The sequence below is a fragment of the Lepisma saccharinum genome, chromosome 17 (genome assembly GCF_977018435.1).
Source record: "Lepisma saccharinum chromosome 17, izLepSacc3.1, whole genome shotgun sequence".
NCBI lineage: Eukaryota > Metazoa > Arthropoda > Insecta > Zygentoma > Lepismatidae > Lepisma > Lepisma saccharinum.
The window spans coordinates 33,850,376-33,870,826 of NC_139245.1; the positions used below are offsets into that span (position 1 = coordinate 33,850,376).

General features: G+C 39.2%; 2 protein-coding genes across 4 annotated transcripts in view; both read right to left on the reverse strand.

The window, feature by feature from the left end:
• Nucleotides 1-20,451, reverse strand: part of LOC146001672 (uncharacterized) — a 713,225-nt gene that overhangs the window by 547,306 nt on the left and 145,468 nt on the right. The window lies entirely within an intron of this gene.
• LOC146001363 (protein CFDP2-like) lies at nt 13,309-13,707 on the reverse strand. Its single transcript, XM_083138678.1, has one exon. The coding sequence runs from the start codon at nt 13,705-13,707 to the stop codon at nt 13,309-13,311; it is 399 nt and encodes a 132-aa protein (XP_082994804.1).

Here is a 20,451-nt window from a genome sequence, read left to right on the forward strand (position 1 = left end):
TGTTAAATCAATCATTCAATAAAAACATGCCAGAAATAATTTAAGAAGGAGGGAAAAAACACAGGGCGCCCGGCCGCCATGCTGCTTGAAATTTCAAATTGAGTGCTAAAAAAATATATATTTTTATATATTTAATATATCGAGTTCGCTTGTGAAAATAAAAATAACGAGTACAGTACATATTTTTCAAAGTTTGTATCACTTGCATTATTAAATCAAAATACTAAGCATGTCATTATTTTTTTTTACTGTTGCTAGGCGAATTTTAAAATCTATGGCGATATGCTAGAGTCGGTCGTGTACTGGAATGACACTCTGCCACAGTAATTTATTACTTTTGATTCAGTCTTGTATTAATTAATAAATATTTTATGATCATATTTGATAGCTTATCGTAATTGATTCATGACTTTCTTAAAGCATATTTGCCAAAAAAAAGTGGGTCTTGAGAAAAAGGTGCTGGGTCCTGAATTAATTTAAGTTTCTCTCTACTCCTGGATTCACTGCCGTACGTAGAGGGAGCTGAAGGGGCAACAACCCCCTCCGAAATTGAGAAAATATTTTTTTTTCAAATAAAAGCCGTGAAGAACTCAGGGGGGGGGGAAACTAGATTGGTGAATGGAACCCGCTTTAAAATTACTCCCGATTGCCATCTTTGAGGTTTAGAAAGCTCTAAATATACGAAATATATTATTGTGTATACCGTCCCCTTAGAAAGCAACTATCTACTATCTAGCCCCCCCTCCCCTTGTCCCCCAGAGAAAATCTTGCGTACACCAGTACCTGCATTTGAGTACAGGGTGTCTATGAAAGAAATCCGGGGTTTTAAACAATGGTAGCGCGCAAACGGTATTAGGTAACTCAGGTCAGTTAATTACTTTGAAATCAGTAGCTCATCAAGTTTTATTCACGTCGTTTGGAGTTTATTCCAACAAAGATTGGCAACGCTGCGCAACGTTGACCTTGAAGTGGCCGAGCAGAGCCGAACGCAGCCAGTGCAGTTCAGTGCAACGGCGACGCCGCGACAGAAGGCGCAGTGTGTGATACGGCTTGTAGAAACTGGATCTGTTATTACTGTACAGCGGAACTTTCGACGCGAGTATGGTGGTGTTTAGGCTTCGGACAAAATCATTCGTCAATGGCTCAAGGTGTATAAAGAAACTGGAAGTGTGGATTGGAAGGAAAGGACCTATTCCATGGCCTCCAAGATGTCCGGACCTTACTCCCTTAGACTTTTTTCTATGGGAACATGTGACGAATATGGTTTATGCGGAGAAAATTCAAGATGTCAACCATCTAAGGCAAAGAATTATCCCATCTGTGGCAACCATCACCCCAGAGATGCTGGCCAGGATGTGGCAAGAAGTTGATTATCGTTTGGATGGAATTTACTAAATTGTAAACAAAACTTCCTAACATTACCTTCAAAAATATGTATTTACTTTTTCCTGAGTTTCAGTTTTTAATAAAATATTTAGCTTCAAAACCCTTGAGTTCCTTTATAGATACCCTGTACTAGTAATTATACCCTGGCTACTTTGTCGTGGCGATGACGATTAATATTGAAATCGCTGAAGGGACGCAGAGAAACGTCAGTGCTTAAACGAGGATTTGAACATAAAACCTTTTGTTTCGTGGGACAGATGACTGCGAAACGTAAATGAGCCACAATACCTGTGGAAAACACTGTATATTTGCTATTGCAAATAAGGTTGTAATTAGGCGAGTTTACCATATCATTTTCGCCCTTCGTGCCTTTTCAAAGTGATAACGCGACGAACAAAGTAGCTCCCCGGTGCATTTCTTGTAAACCAATGAACGCAAAATTAACTAACTTAAGTTCCTAATTGGGGCACCGCCTTCGTTTATGATTGGCGGAACAAAATGAGCCGCTGTGCCCTAATTACTTGAAGCGTTGGGATGAGTAATTTGTCGCTAACTTCATGTGATAAGAAGCGCAAGATCTTAACTTCCGTAGAATGATGTACAACTGAACATCGGCGTAAAGCATGTTCCTAACACTTAACTTCAACCTGGCTCTTTCTGAAAAACATTCAACTAGCAAACTTATGCCGCAAGATTGGCATGTTAGAACAAGTTGCCTACATCAAACACCCTGAAGGCTTTTCTTGTTGGTTTAGAAACAATTCGCTGATCATATCAACTTATAGATCTTACACAAACAGAAAAAGGTATGGGATCATGACACGCATTTGGACCATGGGCGCATCCAGCGGAAAGAGGGAAGGGGGGGACACTTACCCTCCGGAAAACGGATGGTCAAAACTTTCATTTGGTTCATTGTTTTTGTTTACGTGGAAAATAAAACAAGTGTTATTACCTTTGCAATTCAAGCCGACGTCCTTGGCAGAGTGGTTAGCACAGTGCGATACGCCATCAGAGGTTCCGAGTTCAAAACCAGGTCTGGGCACGGGTATTCTCTGCGAGTGTTCATCATTTTCATGATATCATCACTCATCCTCATCTTCGCAAAAGTGATGGCTAAGTGGTATAGTCGACACGCTAGCTACGTTAACAACCGGCTGGCTTTGAAGTCCACGGAGCGCGCCCACCAGCTGCAGCAATCACATTCAATGCACAGTGTTGCCACACATCTACTCTACGCCACCTTGTCCCTCCGCGCAAAAGCACGGCAAAGTACGGCAACAGCGTATCCGCAGTCATGTAACTGAGACTCCACGTGGAGCAGACGAGCAGGATGACAGCTGCGCCCATTGGCTGAAGGTTGAGTGTGTTTGGACGAAAACAACTCGCCCGCTATTTATCCCGGCGGCGGCTTTCTTTAGTTCCTCGACGTTAACGAAGTAAACGCGTGGACTATAACGTCATCGCCTCATAATCAAGGGGTCCCGGGTTCGATACCCGGTGGAGGCACATAGTAGTTCGGATCCCACTTTAAACTGTACGTCCCGTCCCGTTTAACCTATCTCTGAATAAAGTGGACTTAAAACAACAAATCAATCAATGAATCTTCGCAAAAATGGCAGAAAACGGAGGTCGAATAAACCAAATTAATCAATCAAATAATTGAAAATAAATTATTGTCAATTTTTTAAAGTATATTTTCCTTGCCTTTCCTGGAATAGTGTTATTTCCCCCCTGGGAGAACGTATTTCTGCTCCATCGGAAAAAAAAGTGTGTGTACAGTCACGGACACTTCTGGGTTGTAACGACCCTATTGAAGAAGCACTGAAGCAAGCCATCCATGTCTGACCACCACGCGCCTTGTGACTAGACAACCCAACCAACAGTGCAATTCTGCGGCTTGTATACCAGTCACGGGTATACATCTCTGTAAATTGAGTAGTGATGCCAAAGAGAAATACGAGATGAAGATTGTCGATCGTAATGTCTCGTGTTCTCGACATAGAATAATACTCGGTCCACGTTACGTTCCATTATTTAATGTTGTTTGGGAACGAACCTGACGAACTGGGTTTATATTTTCACTCCTTGCATTACAGTAAATTCCATATTTTACAATTATATTAATGGTTTGAACGAAAATAATACCCAGAAAAACATCGAACACACGTGCACACCACTCTTCTCACACACATGCACGTGAAAACAAACACACAAAGCTAAGTTTTAACTTCCAAGTGAATGTCCAAATAACAGTAAATGGAGAAGCACGATGTGCGAAACATGGGACTTTTCACAGAAAGAATGCGTCAATTTTTGACATACGTGGTTTCTAATAATAGACAATGAAACAATTATGAGAGAAATTAAGATGCATTTTCGTCTTCAGGTGTTGAGGAAAAAAACAGACTGACTGTAAAAAAGAAAACATGGTGTTATTGATAGAGTGTTGGTTAGCGTACAGAGCTTTCACCAGTGAGATCTAGGTTCGATCACCACCAAGGACAGTTTTTTTTATTCTTTTCTATTAGTGACGAAGTATGTACTATTTTTTTCTCGGCATTTTGACGTAAGGATACACATCAAATTTGTTCGCTTAATCTGTATTTTCATTCTTCTAATAAGTTCTCTATCACAAGGGGATATAGAGATTCTCTATCTAGGCGATAGATATATCTTCTCAATGGTTCCGTATCTACGATTCTCCAGTCCCTTCCACCCACTTGTCTTATTTATTTACTTTATGCATATCAACTCACGAAATACCATGAATCTAACGAAAACACACAGATATAGTTAGAACAAGAAACACACCTCGCGTCGAAGGTTCCAGACTCGAGTTCTGGATTTTTTGAGAGGGTGATTATTCCTGTGTGTGTGTTTATCATCTTTGTCTAAAAAATATTCCTCATTATTGCCGTGATTAACCTAGGGAGAGACCAAAGCGACTGAAATAACAAAAGTACAGAAAATGCAAGACACATCTGCCTAGGCATGTTATATCTTGGGAATTAGCAATCTGAAAATTAACTTGCGTTTCAGTCGGCTACTTGGGAACGAGTTTCGTGTTGTATCGTTTGGAGTGTTGGTTATCGTGTCGGACTAGCATGCGCGTAACCCGAGTTCGAGCACAGCCGAAGTGATTTTTTTTGTCTAATTTCATCCAATGTTATTTATAAAACTGAGGTTTCTGCAAAACCTTTTGAATTGCATGCCACTTCGTATGTTGGTAATCTGAAAGCAGCAAAGATGAAAATTTGATGTTCCGAAGCGACGATGTATTTGTGTATGTGTTGAAAAAACGCAGTTATTAATTAGTGAAAAGCATGCAGCCACGTGATCATTGAGAACGCTTCCTAACAGTTGGGCTGAAAAGTTCGTAGGCTGACTCATAGATGGCGTTACTAGAATTAAATCCATGTAATTTTTACTTAGTACTAACCTTCAAAAGATACGTGTATAAATTTCACAGCTGCCGGATAATTAGTTCGTGAGATATAGCATTGTGAGTGAAGCAGCTTTTGTTATTGTGAAAAAATGGATAAAAAAAGAATTTCGTGTGTTAATAAAGCATTGCTTTTTGGCGAAAAAAAATACTGTAGAAGCCAAGGCTTGGCTTGATAAACATTATTCGGACTCTGCACCAGGAAAATCAACCGTTGAGAAGTGGTTTGCTAAATTTAAACGAGGCGAAATGAGCATCGAAGACGATGCACGCAGTGGACGCCCCAAAGAGGCTGTTACCGACGAAAACATCAAAAAAGTCCACAAAATAATTTTAAATGATCGTAAAGTGAAGTTGATCGAGATAGCTGAGACTTTAAAAATATCAAAGGAACGTGTTGGACATATTGTGCATGAATATTTGAACATGCGAAAGCTGTGTGCAAAATGGGTGCCGCGCGTGCTCACAATCGACAATGCACCGTGTCACAAATCAATGGAAACGATGGCAAAATTATATGAATTAGACTACGAATTGCTTCCCCATCCACCATATTCTCCAGATCTGGCCACCAGTGACTTTTTCCTGTTTGCAGACCTTAAAAGAATGCTCGCTGGAAAGAAATTTAGCACTGATGAAGAGGTAATCGCCGAAACTGAGGCCTATTTTGAGGCTAAAGAGAAATCGTACTATAAAAATGGCATCAAAAAATTGTATGACCGCTATAATCGTTGTATCGCCCTCGAAGGCAACTATATTGAATAATAAAATCGAATTTTGTCAAAAAAATATTTTTTACTATGTTAGCCTACGAACTTTTCAGCCCAACTGTTAGTTGTCAGTGCTGATATGGCAGTAGCTACAGTCTGTCAACACACACCAACTTTCACGCTCCCCGTAAAATGATTACCTTTCCACGTTTAAAAATCATGAGTGCTGTCTAAAGCAGTACTTTGATACTCGTGTTTACATGTTCGAATCTAAAGTAATACCAATTTTTTCCCCCAGCAAATGACATAATAATAATAATAATAATAACCCATAGTGCTACAGCCCGTGAGAGCCTTGGCTTACCTACCGACTGCTGGTCTCCCTCCCACACTGTTCCTCCGTCACCTGTTAGAGCGTGGAGATCTTAGACCAGTATTGGGGTGACGGGTGGTCAGCCCGACCAGCAAATGACATTGAAACCATTAATAACTGTTTGCAATGTGATATTGATATCATATATGGAAAGAATAAAAATGGAGAATTTCGCTTAAAACAACTTATAAATACAAGGGTCGTTCAAGGTTGACCGGGACTTTTATTTCTGCAGAGGAAATAGGTAGCAGAAGAAACACCAAACTATGTCAGTTTTTCAAAGTATTCTCCGTGCGCGCCGAGGCACCGTTGCCATCGTTCTGGCAGCTCCCGAATTCCTTTGGCGTAGAAAGAACTTGGTTGTTGTCGTAGCCAATGGAGGACATCGCTCCGCAGTGCTTCGTCTGTCGTGAATTTCTTCCCTCCCAGATGGTCTTTAAGTGGTGCAAACAAATGATAATCACTGGGGGATAAATCCGGACTGTAGGGGGGATGGGGCTGAACTTCCCAGCGCATGTTGGCCAGAGTTGTTGTTGTCACATTGGCCGTGTGAGGGCGGGCATTGTCATGGAGAAGAATGACATTTCCAGACAACATCCCAAGTCTTTTCTTGCGAATGGACTTTCGTACAGCACCACTCAACAATGTGGAGTAATACTGGGCATTAATCGTGCTCTCTTTGTCCAGAAAATCCACATGGATAACGCCCTTCATGTCCCAGAAGACACTTGCCATGATCTTTCCAGCGGACGGATGCGTTTTGCTTTTCTTGGGGGACGGGGAACCTTTATGCCGCCACTCCATGCTGCGTCTATTGGTCTCTGGGGTTGAATTGTGCAACCATGCTTCATCACACGTGATGATGGATTGCAACAAATCATCACCTTCTGCTCGAAACCTATTCAGAAGCTGTTCACAGACCGTCCTGCGTGTCCACTTCTGATCGAATGTCAGCTGGCGGGGAACCCACCTTGCACAGATTTTTCGGAAGCGTAAGTGGTCGTGAATGATTGTCTCAACACTCCCGACACTGATATTCACCTCGGCAGCAATATCCCGCACTGTTACTCGCCGGTTCTCAAGAATAATTTGCTCAACACGTGCGATTTCACTGGTGTGACTGCAGTCGGGCGAATATGTCCATGCGCTTCATTTGTCACCAGCTCCCGTCCTTCGCGAAACTGCTCACACCATTCGTACACTCTTGTCCGCGACATCGTTTGTTCACCATACTGTGCTTGCAATCGTCTGAAAATCTCAGCTGGTTTCACTTTCTCCTTCACGAGAAATTTGATTACACACCGCTGCTCTACAGACACACTGCTTTCCGCCATGTTCGTTGCATCTGCTGCGCATGCGCGAAATACGTCATGCCGGGCGCTAGTTACTCGCGAAGGAATACATTACGTTACCCGCACGTTTCATCATGATCCGGCTATTCATCGATTTTTTACGTACGAAAATCCCGGTCAACTTTGAACGACCCTTGTATATTAAATTATGTGGATACCTGATCTGAAACGTACGATGCACGATCAGAGAGCCTGAATGTTGCATTGAAAACTGCAGAGAACAATGACTGACTTATGAACAGTGAAAGGTTTTTCCATGCTCCAATGGGATTTTATTTATAACTATAAATAAACAAGGCAGAAGGACACAGGTTGGTATGATGAACTAAATTGTAAACTAAAAGTTTTAATTGAAGAAACAAAACACGTTCACGGTTAAAAATAGGGCATTCAATTTCAGGCACATTACACTAACTGAAAGACTATTTTCAAAATTAATAATATTTGGATAACCGGAAAATCCAAACTTGATGTTAACCACGTAATGCACTTGATAATCACAGAAACATATTTTTTCTTAAGCATGCCCTTTATTTTGTGTCTTGGTTGTTGAAATAATACGTTGAAACGAACAGTAGTATGTTTTAGAGTGTGTTTAGAATCTCTTGTGTACTGCATAGGAATACTGAAGTCATTTTTAGTTTCCTAATCAAATAACAATTATTCATTGTAATCTTTAAAAATAATAGATAGCCTTTGTTTCTTCCGGTCGTGAAGTCCTACAACGGCTGGGGGTTGGTCGGGCCGACCACCCGTCCCCCTAGTCTGGCTGCAGATCTCCACGCCCCCCTGGTGGCCCGCGTGGGAGGGAGGCCAGCAGTCGGTAGGTAAGCCTTGGTCCAATATTGGGCTGTAGCGCTATAGGATTATTATTATAATATAATCCGTTTCTGTGGTCAAAGAACTCCAAAAAAGGCAATAAAATTGTCAGTTTGAGGAGACGGAGAAATAATTTCCTTTTATCTTACGTTATACTCTGTCTGTATGCGTAGTGTGGTTTGTCTGTCCGAAAGCTGAAGGCAAACCTCTGTCTGTTGTAACGCGTGGCGTGTTTTGTTCCAGCTTACAAATCACGTAAAATACCTTCGTTCATTTCAGTGTGCTGGTTCTGCAGGCACAAGGTCATGTCGACTGATAAGCACTGATACCACGTGACTCCGGGGCCAACTGTCAGCACCGCAGAGAAGCTTCGGTAACTTTTGCGAGGTTCCTTCTAGTCCTTGACAGAGCGCATGCTTCGTAATTATGTGCAGAAAACCCATGTTTTCTGTGTACAAAATTTACGTATGTTTGGATTGTGTTCTCAAATGTTGAAGTAAACATAACTCCGTGACACACAACAAAAATTACAAGAGCTTCAAAGATTAGAAACTTAGCAAGCGTTACTGACAAGATGATTATATTGTCCGACTGACAGAAGACCAGATGGTGTGGTGGTAGCGTGTTAGTTTGGCACGCAGGAGATACTGGGTTCGATTCCCGTTTGATTGCTTCCATTTTTTTCTTAACTGGAGCGACTATACATATATTTCAATTTATTTATTGCGAACATTCTTATTTTATTTGCTGTGCGAATTGTTGACTTTTGAATTGAATTTTGTTTTCCAAACGATTACGATAATTTCTTGTGAATAGTATTATATGTATTTCTGGATTATTTTCTCGAAAGAAATATATACTTTCGCCAGGCATAACATTTTATTGAGTATGTTTGTAAAATGATGAGACATGTGAAAAAACTATCGTAAAAAATAATTTTCACAAATAAAATTTAAAACGGTAAAGATTTCAACCCAAAAATAAAGTAAAAATGTATTTAACCTTTACTCCAATAATTTATTTTAAAAAATGCAATAATTAGTTGTTCGAGTTATTTAAAAAGAAAATAGGGCAATAAAACTGGATTCAAACCCAAAGTCTTCTTTCCGCTACCATGGGGCCACTTGACCACTTGAAAATCCTTTTATAGCTTCGCCTCATCAGGGCACTTGGAACTCATCGAAACGTTCCAGCGCTTTTCCTCCATTTTTTTCTTATCAAGTCCACTTTATGCACAGTAAGAAAACTGGATCTATAGTTTAAAGTGGGATTCCAATCACTTGTGCCTAAACCGCGTATCAAACTTACCAATATTCGGTTCGAGCATGCATGTGTGTGTTTGTCCCAATGAGAATACAGAGAATATAGAGGAAATTGACATGTGTGACAACTGAGAAAAAGGTGAAAAACGGGTGATACTATTAATTTTGAAAATAGTCTTTCAGTTAGTGTAATGTGCCTGAAATTGAATGCCCTATTTTTAACCGTGAACGTGATTTGTTTCTTCAATTAAAACTTTTAGTTTACAATTTAGTTCATCATACCAATCCGTGTCCTTCTGCCTTGTTTATTTATAGTTATAAATAAAATCCCATTGGAGCATGGAGAAACCTTTCACTGTTAAGTCAGTCATTGTTCTCTGCAATTTTCAATGCAACATTCAGGCTCTCTGATCGTGCATCGTACATTTCAGATCAGGTATCCACATAATTTAATATATTTATAAGTTGTTTTAAGCGAAATTCTCCATTTTTATTCTTTCCATACATGATATCAATATCACATTGCAAACAGTTATTTATGGTTTCAATGTCATTTGCTGGGGAAAAAAAATTGGTATTACTTTAGATTCGAACATGCAAACGCGAGTATCAAAGTATTGCTTTAGACAGCACTCATGATTTTTAAACGTGGAAAGGTAATCATTTTACGGGGAGCGTGAAAGTTGGTGTGTGTTGACAGACTGTAGCTACTGCCATATCAGCACTGACAACTAGGAAGCGTTCTCAATGATCACGTGGCTGCATGCTTTTCACTAATTAATAACTGTGTTTTTTCAACATATACACAAATACATCGTCGCTTCGGAACATCAAATTTTCATCTTTGCTGCTTTCAGATTACCAACATACGAAGTGGAATGCAATTCAAAAGGTTTTGCAGAAACCTCAGTTTTATAAATAAAATTGGATGAAATTAGACAAAAAAAATCCCTTCGGCTGTGCTCGAACTCGGGTTACGCGCATGCTAGTCCGACACGATAACCAACACTCCAAACGATACAACACGAAACTCGTTCCCAAGTACCCGACTGAAACGCAAGTTAATTTTCAGATTGCTAATTCCCAAGATATAACATGTCTAGGCAGATGTGTCTTGCATTTTCTGTACTTTTGTTATTTCAGTCGCTTTGGTCTCTCCCTAGGTTAATCACGGCAATAATGAGGAATATTTTTTAGACAAAGATGATATACACACACAGGAATAATCACCCTCTCAAAAAATCCAGAACTCGAGTCTGGAACCTTCGACGCGAGGTGTGTTTCTTGTTCTAACTATATCTGTGTGTTTTCGTTAGATTCATGGTATTTCGTGAGTTGATATGAATAAAGTAAATAAGACAAGTGGGTGGAAGGGACAGGAGAATCGTAGATACGGAACCATTGAGAAGATATATCTATCGCCTAGATAGAGAATCTCTATATCCCCTTGTGATAGAGAACTTATTACCTTACTTTACCACATGGCGCTACAGCTCCTCATGGGCTTTGGCCTCCTCAACTATGTGCCTCCATCTATTCCTGTCCTCTGCAATCTCCCATCATCTTTTCACCTTCATGTGACGCAAATCTTCCAGGACACCATGTAGCCATCTTGTCATTGGTCTTCATTTCTTCTTGTTGAATAGATTTTTTCTTGCATCACTTTCCTTTGCCTTCTATCCTTTCCCATTCTCTGTACGTAACCCAGCCACCGCATTCTTTGTTATTTAATAAATCTCACAATATCCTCTTTCCCTAGTATATGGTTAATTTCTTCATTAGTTCTTATTCTCCAAAAATTATTTTCATTAACCGGTCCATATATTTTACGTAATACCCTCCTCTCAAATCTGCGCAATGCTTCCTCTTCTGTGTTATTCATTACCCATGTCTCTGAACCATATGTTATTATAGGTCTTATTAACGTTTTATATATTGTAATTTTGAGATTCCTGTTTATTAGTTTGCTCTTTAATAATTGCATGTTTGCATAATATGCTCTATTCCCCATGCATATCCTTTCCTTTATCATGCTATCTTTTTTATTTTGTTCATTTATGATCAGCCCTAGGTATTGGAATGACCTGACTCTTTCAAATTCCTTCCCATTTATTTCTATTCTTTCCTCTCTATATTTGTCAGGTTTTTGGGTAACAATCATATACTTTGTTTTATTGACATTTGTTTCTAGTCCTAACCTATTTGCAGTTTCTTCTAATCTCTGGTATGTTTTCTTTAAATCGTTTCTTGTCCGTGCTATTATTGCAATGTCATCTGCATATGCGCATATTTGAGTGCTCTTTGTAAAAATTGATCCTCTCTTATCTACCTTTTGAACGGCCACGTGTAATGCTAGTATGAAGAGTGTGGTTGACAGTCCATCTCCTTGTTTGACTCCTCTGTAATATGGAAATTCTCTACTTGTTTCATTCCCTATTTTCACTTTTGCTCTGGTCTGTTTCATTGTTATTTCTATTAAATTTATTAACTTGATGGAGATTTTTAATTCTTGCATAGCTCTACTCAGTTCGGGTCTCCTTATACTATCAAATGCTCTTTTGTAGTCAATAGAATTAGGAGGTCTATTGTATATTCATAGTGTTTTTCAATTATCTGTTGTATAACGAATAATTGATCTGTTGCACCCCTACCTGGACTAAATCCACATTGATATTCTCCTACTATAGCTTCAGTATATTTCTTCAATCTTTCATTAATAATACTGGTAAGGACTTTGTACACCACATTTAGCAGCATTATTGGTCTATAGTTACTACATTCCGCTCGATCCCCTTTTTTGTGTATTGGGCATATTATTCCAACTTTGCATCCTTCCGGCATCCTTCTTTCCAGATCCGTTCCAGGAGTTTATGGATTTCAATTTTCATTGTCAGTCCTGCCATCTTTAGCGTATCTACTATTATACCGTCTTCTCCTGGTGCTTTGTTATTTTTCGCTTTTCTAATTGCTATTTCTATCTCCTCCATTGTTGGTGGGTCTTCAATGCTTCCCTCATTGTATCCCACTAATTCCTCTTCTTTTCCTAGTTGTTCTTGATAATATTCTGCCCATCTCTCTAATTTTCTATGCTGATCTCCTATCACTACTCCGCTTTTATCCTTATAGCCAATTTCCTTTGGTTGGTATCCTATATTTACTTTTTTAATTGCGGTATATACTTTTCTTGTTTCATTTTGTCTACTCAAGTCATCTATCTCCATCAGCTGTTTCTTCATTATCTACTTTTTTTTTCTGTTTGCATGTTTTATTAGCTATATTCCTTTTTTTTTGATACCTTTCGACATTTCCTCTCGTTTTTCTTTGTATCATTTTTTGTCTAGCTCGTTCTTTTCCTTTATTACTTTCTCACAATCCTCATCGAACTACATTTTTCCCCTACTTGTTTATCTTCTCCTATTATTTCTTCTGCTACTTCTTTTAGAGTTCCTTGTATTTTCTCCCAGTGTTTCTCGGTTGAGCTCCTCTCTTCTGCTGTCCAACTTTGTGTTTTTTGAGCTATTTCATCTTGGTATCTTTGTCTGATTTCTTCTTTTTTCCATTTCTGCATATTCCATTTTATTCTTTTTAGTTTTTCTGTCTTTTGTGTTGTTCTTATTCTCTCTCGAACTTTTACTTTCAAAAGAAAGTGGTCAGAGTCACAGTTAGGTCCTCTGCAACTTCTAATATCTGTGATTGAGGAGGAATATCTGTGACCTACCAAAACATGGTCGATTTGGTTTGTTGTTGTTCCATCTGGGGATCTCCAGGTCCCCAAATGTATATCTTTATGTGGGAAACACGTGCTTTTTATTATCATTTTGTTTCTAATTGCAAACTGATAGAGTAGTATGCCATTATTATTGCTTTCTCTATGTAAGGTATAGACTCCACTTATTCCTTTTCTCCTATCCTCCTTGCCAATTTGTGCATTAAAATCTCCCATGATAATAATTGAATCATATCAAGGTGTTTCTTCTAATGTTTCCTCCAGCTTATCATACAATTCTTCTTTCTCTTGATCACCTTTGTCTTCTGTAGGTGCATACACTGTTATAATTGTTATGTTTCTGAATGATCCTTTAACTCTGAGCTTGCTTATTCTATCACATACTGGCACAAACTGCAGTATACTTTTTCTTGCTTCCTTAGTTATTATGAAGCCTGTACCTCTCTGCCCTGTCCTTTGTTCTGTTCCACTATAAAACATTGTGTAGTCTTTTTTGTCTACTCTACCCGTTCCAACCCATCTAATTTCCTGTACTGCTGCTATCTGTATACCATTTTTTTCTATTTCTTGCGCTACCTCCTGCATCTTTCCTGGGGCTAGCATTGTCTTTATATTCCACGTGGCCATATTCATGTCCGTTATCCGTTTAGCTGGTCAGTCATCATGTTTATCCACTTTCCGAGGCACATGTTGTGGTTTCTGAACGATTGATTTTTTCCGGATAAGGTTGTCAGCCTCACGCCAACCCACAACCTGGAGGACCAGGTAATTTTCTGTTAGGGTTTTCTTCCCTTAGCCTTTATAGATCCCTCTATGACTACAAGGCAGCAGTATTTGGGACTAGGAAGGAATATTAGGATAGGATATGGTAAAGATGGGACGTTGTAGAACACCTTAGTCTGGCTTCTCTTCTGAGACCTGTCCAGCAAGGGTGACCCTGCCGGTAGATTTTACCGCTGGCATAGCTCTCAGCCTCAACAAAGCACACAAACCTCTCCGCCCGCACGGTCAGTGCTACTTTAAGGCGGTGTTCCCTGGAGAGGAGAGAACTTATTAGAAGAATGAAAATACAGATTAAGCGAACAAATTTGATGTGTATCCTTACGTCAAAATGCCGAGAAAAAAATAGTACATACTTCGTCACTAATAGAAAAGAATAAAAAAAACTGTCCTTGGTGGTGATCGAACCTAGATCTCACTGGTGAAAGCTCTGTACGCTAACCAACACTCTATCAATAACACCATGTTTTCTTTTTTACAGTCAGTCTGTTTTTTTCCTCAACACATGAAGACGAAAATGCATCTTAATTTCTCTCATAATTGTTTCATTGTCTATTAATAGAAACCACGTATGTCAAAAATAGACGCATTTTTTCTGTGAAAAGTCTCATGTTTCGCACATCGTGCTTCTCCATTTACTGTTATTTGGACATTCACTTGGAAGTTAAAACTTAGCTTTGTGTGTTTGTTTTCACGTGCATGTGTGTGAGAAGAGTGGTGTGCACGTGTGTTCGATGTTTTCTGGGTATTATTTTCGTTCAAAGCATTAATATAATTGTAAAATATGGAATTTACTGTAATGCAAGGAGTGAAAATATAAACCCAGTTCGTCAGGTTCGTTCCCAAACAACATTAAATAATGGAACGTAACGTGGACCGAGCATTATTCTATGTCGAGAACACGATACATTACGATCGACAATCTTCATCTCGTATTTCTCTTTGGCATCACTACTCAATTTACAGAGATGTATACCCGTGACTGGTATACAAGCCGCAGAATTGCACTGTTGGTTGGGTTGTCTAGTCACAAGGCGCTTGGTGGTCAGACATGGATGGCTTGCTTCAGTGCTTCTTCAATAGGGTCGTTACAACCCAGAAGTGTCCGTGACTGTACAAGTATTCCAACAATTTCTGAATTCGCAAATTCTCTTAATGTTAGTGACAATGGTTCTTTATTAGCATGTATTGTTAATCGAAAATTATCTATTGGTGCTTCGTCCACTTTTACATATTCTATCACTACGTTTAGAGAGACCGACTTTTCCCTCTTCTTCAAGTCAACATTATTTTTCCCATCATTAATTTGCCCATCGTCACGATTAGTTAAATGTACCAGAAGAACACAGAAATGTACACGAGAGGGAATATATACAGGGTGGGGCAAAAAACCCTAATGATGTATAAAACGTTATAACACAGTAAATAGAAAGAGTTCGTCTTTATTCGTGTGCTAGCCTTACAGCCCTATGCATCCAATTAGGCTATTAAAAACTCAATAAGCTGACCAAGGTAGAATTTATTTTATTTTAAAACATAAACTTAACTTTACGTTTCAACCTTATAGCAAGGTCTTCTTTTTGTGTATATACACTATGCGCCAAAATATACAGTACTGAAATGAAAAGATGAACAAAAGTATAAGACATGTTATAATATAGTGACTGGTCTATATGCAACCCAAATAACAATCGTGCCTTTTGGGTTGCATAACTGTCAGGAAACCTAAGTTTAGGTTAGGTTAGGGCATGTGGAATGGACGATTGTCATTTGGGTTGCATATAGACCAGTCACCTTTTTCAAACTCACGACCGCTTCCGTATGAGCGGAAATAATGCTCAACTATGAATACTTTTTCCTCCGTCGAGAGACCCATTTCCAACAACTGCACTACTGCGAACACGTGCAGCTGGAGCTATGCCCCGTCGACAAACGCAACCACGTGTTCGAGATGCGCGAGTACTGTATATTTTGGCGCATACCGTACATATCTTCCTGTTTTGCACCTTATTTCATTTGAATTTGGTACAGAGTCTGAAGAAGACCTTGCTAGAAGGTTGAAACGTAACGTTTAGTTTATCTTTTAAAATAAAATAAATTCTATCTTGGTTAGCGTATAGAGTTTTTGGTTATCATGGAAACAAGTCTGAATGGTGTTATCCAATTATTATTGAAAAAGCTATGATTTACACTAGGCGTTCTCAAATGTTTTCGTTTCACGGCGTCATTAGTGTTCAGAACATAGGCCTATCTAACACTTGCAACGATCAGTTAGTGTGGTTATTTTGCTTGCCTTAAGTTAAAAAATAAACACATATTTCAAATTCAGAAACATTTTATGTGTAAAAAGTACTAAATAAGCACATATTTAGAACAATCATAACATTTCAGTGAAAACATTGGAACATTTCACGGCGCCCCTTTAAGCTAGCAACGGAGCGCGCACACTTTCGGAACCATTGATTTACACCAACATTAACTGCGGAAAAATAGCATCTTGCAAGCGGCGTTTCAACAATGAAAGCGCGGTGCGTTGCGTTCCACGGCTCCATGGTGACTGAAATGGAAGCTAGTGACGAGTGGAATCCCCACCACCTCCCCTCCCACGACCCCACCACGCAACGCAATAACAAAACAATCGGCAGGTGTTTATTCCCCAGAAAAGTGAACTTTCAGCGAACGAATCCAGCAGTGCGTTGGCCAAACTGGGCACCATTTGCAAGATGTTATTTTCCGCACTTAATGTTAGTGTAAATCATATTTTTTTTCAATAATAATGACACACATATGACTGTAAGGCTAACACATGAATAAAGACGAACTCTTTCTATTTACTGTGTCATATTTTAAAAATCATCAAGTGTTTCTGAGCCACCCTGTATTTTATATTTTGCAGCGGTAAGGAAGAAGTTTGCGGTATGAATTCCCTTTACGGTCCTTCTCCACGTGCAGAGATGTCATTCGTGGGTCAGAATTGTGGCGTTTTCATTACGTTACACGCGTGAGTGGCGCCTATGAGAAATTGCGACGTGGGTGGTAATTTGAGATGCTGGAAGACGAAAAGGTAATCTTACACGTGGATCTTTGCCAAAAATCTCTCTCCCTCCTACCATCTCCGAATGCCAAATTCCTCTTAGGTTCCACGTAGAAGGAACAATAAGAAAGAAAAAAAACAAAGGATTATTTGGAGAAAGGGGTGGCTGCTAAGAAACAAACTTTCTCCTGAAAACATTCAGGGAATCGGTGGGGTAGAGCATTCACGACGACGTTCGCAATAACATTTTGATCTTATCCAGAAGACTTTGGGGCTGATGGCACCATGGAGAAATCTGCCATAATTCACCCCCACCCACCAACTCTGACTGCGGTCTACACTCTCTGGGATTACAGCTTGTATATCACAACCCACTCCTGACAGCTCTCGGGCGTGGCACGTGGAGCGTTCGATTGGCCGGAAACGATATCTTACCAAATAGAACTGGTTGTTTTCCAACATCATTCAGAGTTTCTTGTGCTCGTCTTAGAGGCGAATCGAAATTCTGATAGAAATCTCCGCACACACAGAGATACTTGTGGCTCAAGTAAGCCGACCTCCGTGGCAGAGTGGTTAGCGCAACACACTACAACGCCAAAGGTCCAGGGTTCGATTGATTTAGTTTATTTTACTTCGCGTTTTGCGCCTCTTGGCTAATTTCCGAACATGGAGATGAGTGATGAAATGATGAAATTGATGAATGGACATTCACAAACGACCAAGCCCGAGCGGGATTCAAATCCCGGCCTGAGCATAATGTTTGTGAGTGTCGACTCAACAATTTCATCAAGTCATCACTCATCCGAATCTTCAAAATTAGAAAAAAGTGGCACAAAAGCGAAGTAAAATAAAGCAAATCAATACCTATCCAAATACTTCGATAATCGCCGTTAACCTATGAATGTAACGAATGACGTCAACAGATCAAAAAGGATTACATTTCCAGATTTGTTAAAATAAATTTGATTGGAAATCACATCAACATACTCTGTATTGAAAACGGAAGACCCTTTTATTAAAAACTTAAGTTAATTATTTGTTGTGAAAAAACACTATTCAAACTTATTAAAAAATGAAACAAGTTTCTGAAGGAATTTATTAAAAGTAATAAAAACAACAGATTTTTCATGACCGCAAACGACGTATTTCAGTAAAGATGTTAATATCAAACTTATGAGCAAATATTTCAATTAACAAAAATTAAATGAACACTATTGTAAGAAAAAGTTTAAAAAATGGAAACGCGCTTTTCGACATACGACGAAAGACGAGACAGGCAAAATTAACCTTTAAAAAAGAAATGTAATACAAAGCCAACGGAATTCGCTTCACAATAGTTTTAAGCAAATTTTAGTCATAACTTTATACTTTATACAGAACAGATCTTGCATGTGTAAGCGATTTTAGTACCATCTAGCGGCGCTTCCAACAACTACGAAATTCGCCTGGACAAATGACGATGAGGAATCGTGCATTGCAAGTGTGGACTTCTGCGCATGCATTGATTGTCGGGAACCCTGGTGGTGCCGACAATCTTCTAAGCAGGTTGCGTTTGTGAAAAGATTCCCTGTACCTAACATTCTAGTAGTTGTAGGCATGTGTTACCTATTTTCCGTTAATTTCAGCGAAACGTAGGGAAATATAGTCATGTAGATTTCATTTTGTAGTATGGCAATAGATGGCGCTAAAAGCAAAAGGAGTGTTAAATGTGTAACAAAACAAATTGTTCTTCATATATTGAGCCAGAGCTACAATAAGTACATGGAATGATTTGAATACATATATTTTGTAGTGGTACTGCATGATTCAAGAAAGATTTGTGTTATTTATAGTCCACTTTATGTTACTAACTTAAGCTATTTAATGGTTATAACTAATAACATCCGTTGAAGATATTTTAAAGTACTAAAAAAAATAATTCTAACAAGTTTTGTTCATTGATTGGTTGGTTGATTTGTATGATTCAAGTCCACTTTATGCACAGTAAGGCTAATCAGCACTGGACCTACAGTTTAAAGTGGGATCCGAACCACTTGTGCCTCCACCGGGGTATCGAACCTGGGACCCCTTGATTACAAGGCGAAGACGCTACCACTGCGCCATCGGGGAGGCCCTAGATTTGTTCATTGAACTCGCCAGCCTAACTATTGCCTATTTTTGTGGTAGCAGGAAAAGGTTTATGATCCATTTGCCTTGACTCATCTCACCCAACAGGTTAGTAAGTGCCGGAGCTTGCCCCGAGTTGATACTTTCCTGGAGATGAGGCCTTGCTCGAAAAGGTTTATGATCCAATAAGTACTAAAAAAATATGGTGTATGACTCTCGGCGATAAACGAACAGAGAAGCAATACCCTCATTTCAGAACCCTATAGGTATAGAAAAGATCATTAAATATGGCCTTTTTAGTAAGAGTAACAATTAATTCCAGGATATTGTCCTTAGTGCAGTCGGGGGGCGGTGCTGATCACTTCACCTCCGCAAATAGCCGAGATTGTTGTTACTAGGCCTATGGAAAGGCAAAGACAAAATTAAGATGGAACTGAAGGGAACTGGTAAAGATGGATTGTTGTTGCTGAAATAGAACTTTCGGTTTTAGAATGTCAGAGTTAGTATAAAGATTGATTGACTTATTTTACTTCGCATTTCTACCACGTTTGGCTAATTGCAAATGTGAGGATGAATGATGATACTATGAGATTGATTGATAGACAAACTCAAACACATATTGACGTCACACCACAGTACCTTAAGAGGATTATCCTGTTTCCAAGTCCAGACACCAGAGCCTCGTTAGTCTACGTGGAATAGAGGTTGACATCTGTGTGGTTAGTATAAAGCTAGGTGGATTAATTTAAATAAGACTGATTTAAATCAGGTGATTGTCTTGAAACAAACACTGATTTGAATCACTTAAAATAAACAATTTATAGAATTATGTACGTAAGGTTTTGTACACATCAGAATCACTTTTCTTGAAAGTACATTAATCTTGTAATCATTTAATGGTGTTTATTAAGCTCTAAGAAAGAAACAAAATACAGGGAGGTTATTTCAGTCGTTCACCGCCAGAGTGACGGCCGTTCGGCGGACTCTTCATGCAACAGGTCCCGGCAAATTGCGTTCAGGAAGTCCGTAACAGAAACCGCTTGTTTTGTAATGTTTCCACTTTTCACAATTACAGTTACAATTACAATTGAAATAAGCACGTACCTTGTCGCAAGGATACTGTGTGTGTGTGGAAAAGGTGTCCTCCCAAATACAAATATTTCTGGCACCTTATTTCTGACAGAAAATCTTAGATTAGACATCGTTACTTTATCGTCAGTTGTCAGAAAGGGAAGACAGCATCCCGGCGCATAAAGCAAACCGAAAGCGTAAAATGATATTTAAAAGTAATAATAATGATGATCACTAACCTCCTGTGTTATAAGAGATGTTGAAAATGACCTCCTTTAACAGCAATACAACACGTTTCTTAGGTTCAAGAGATCCTGTCTATCGTAATTCCCTGACCACTTTTCTGCAAGAATTCGTTTTCACGTAATTATCGTACATAAAAACTC

Excerpts from the sequence above, each read along its gene's own strand:
- LOC146001363 (XM_083138678.1), bottom strand. The coding sequence starts at position 13,707 with ATGAATATGGCCACGTGGAATATAAAGACAATGCTAGCCCCAGGAAAG.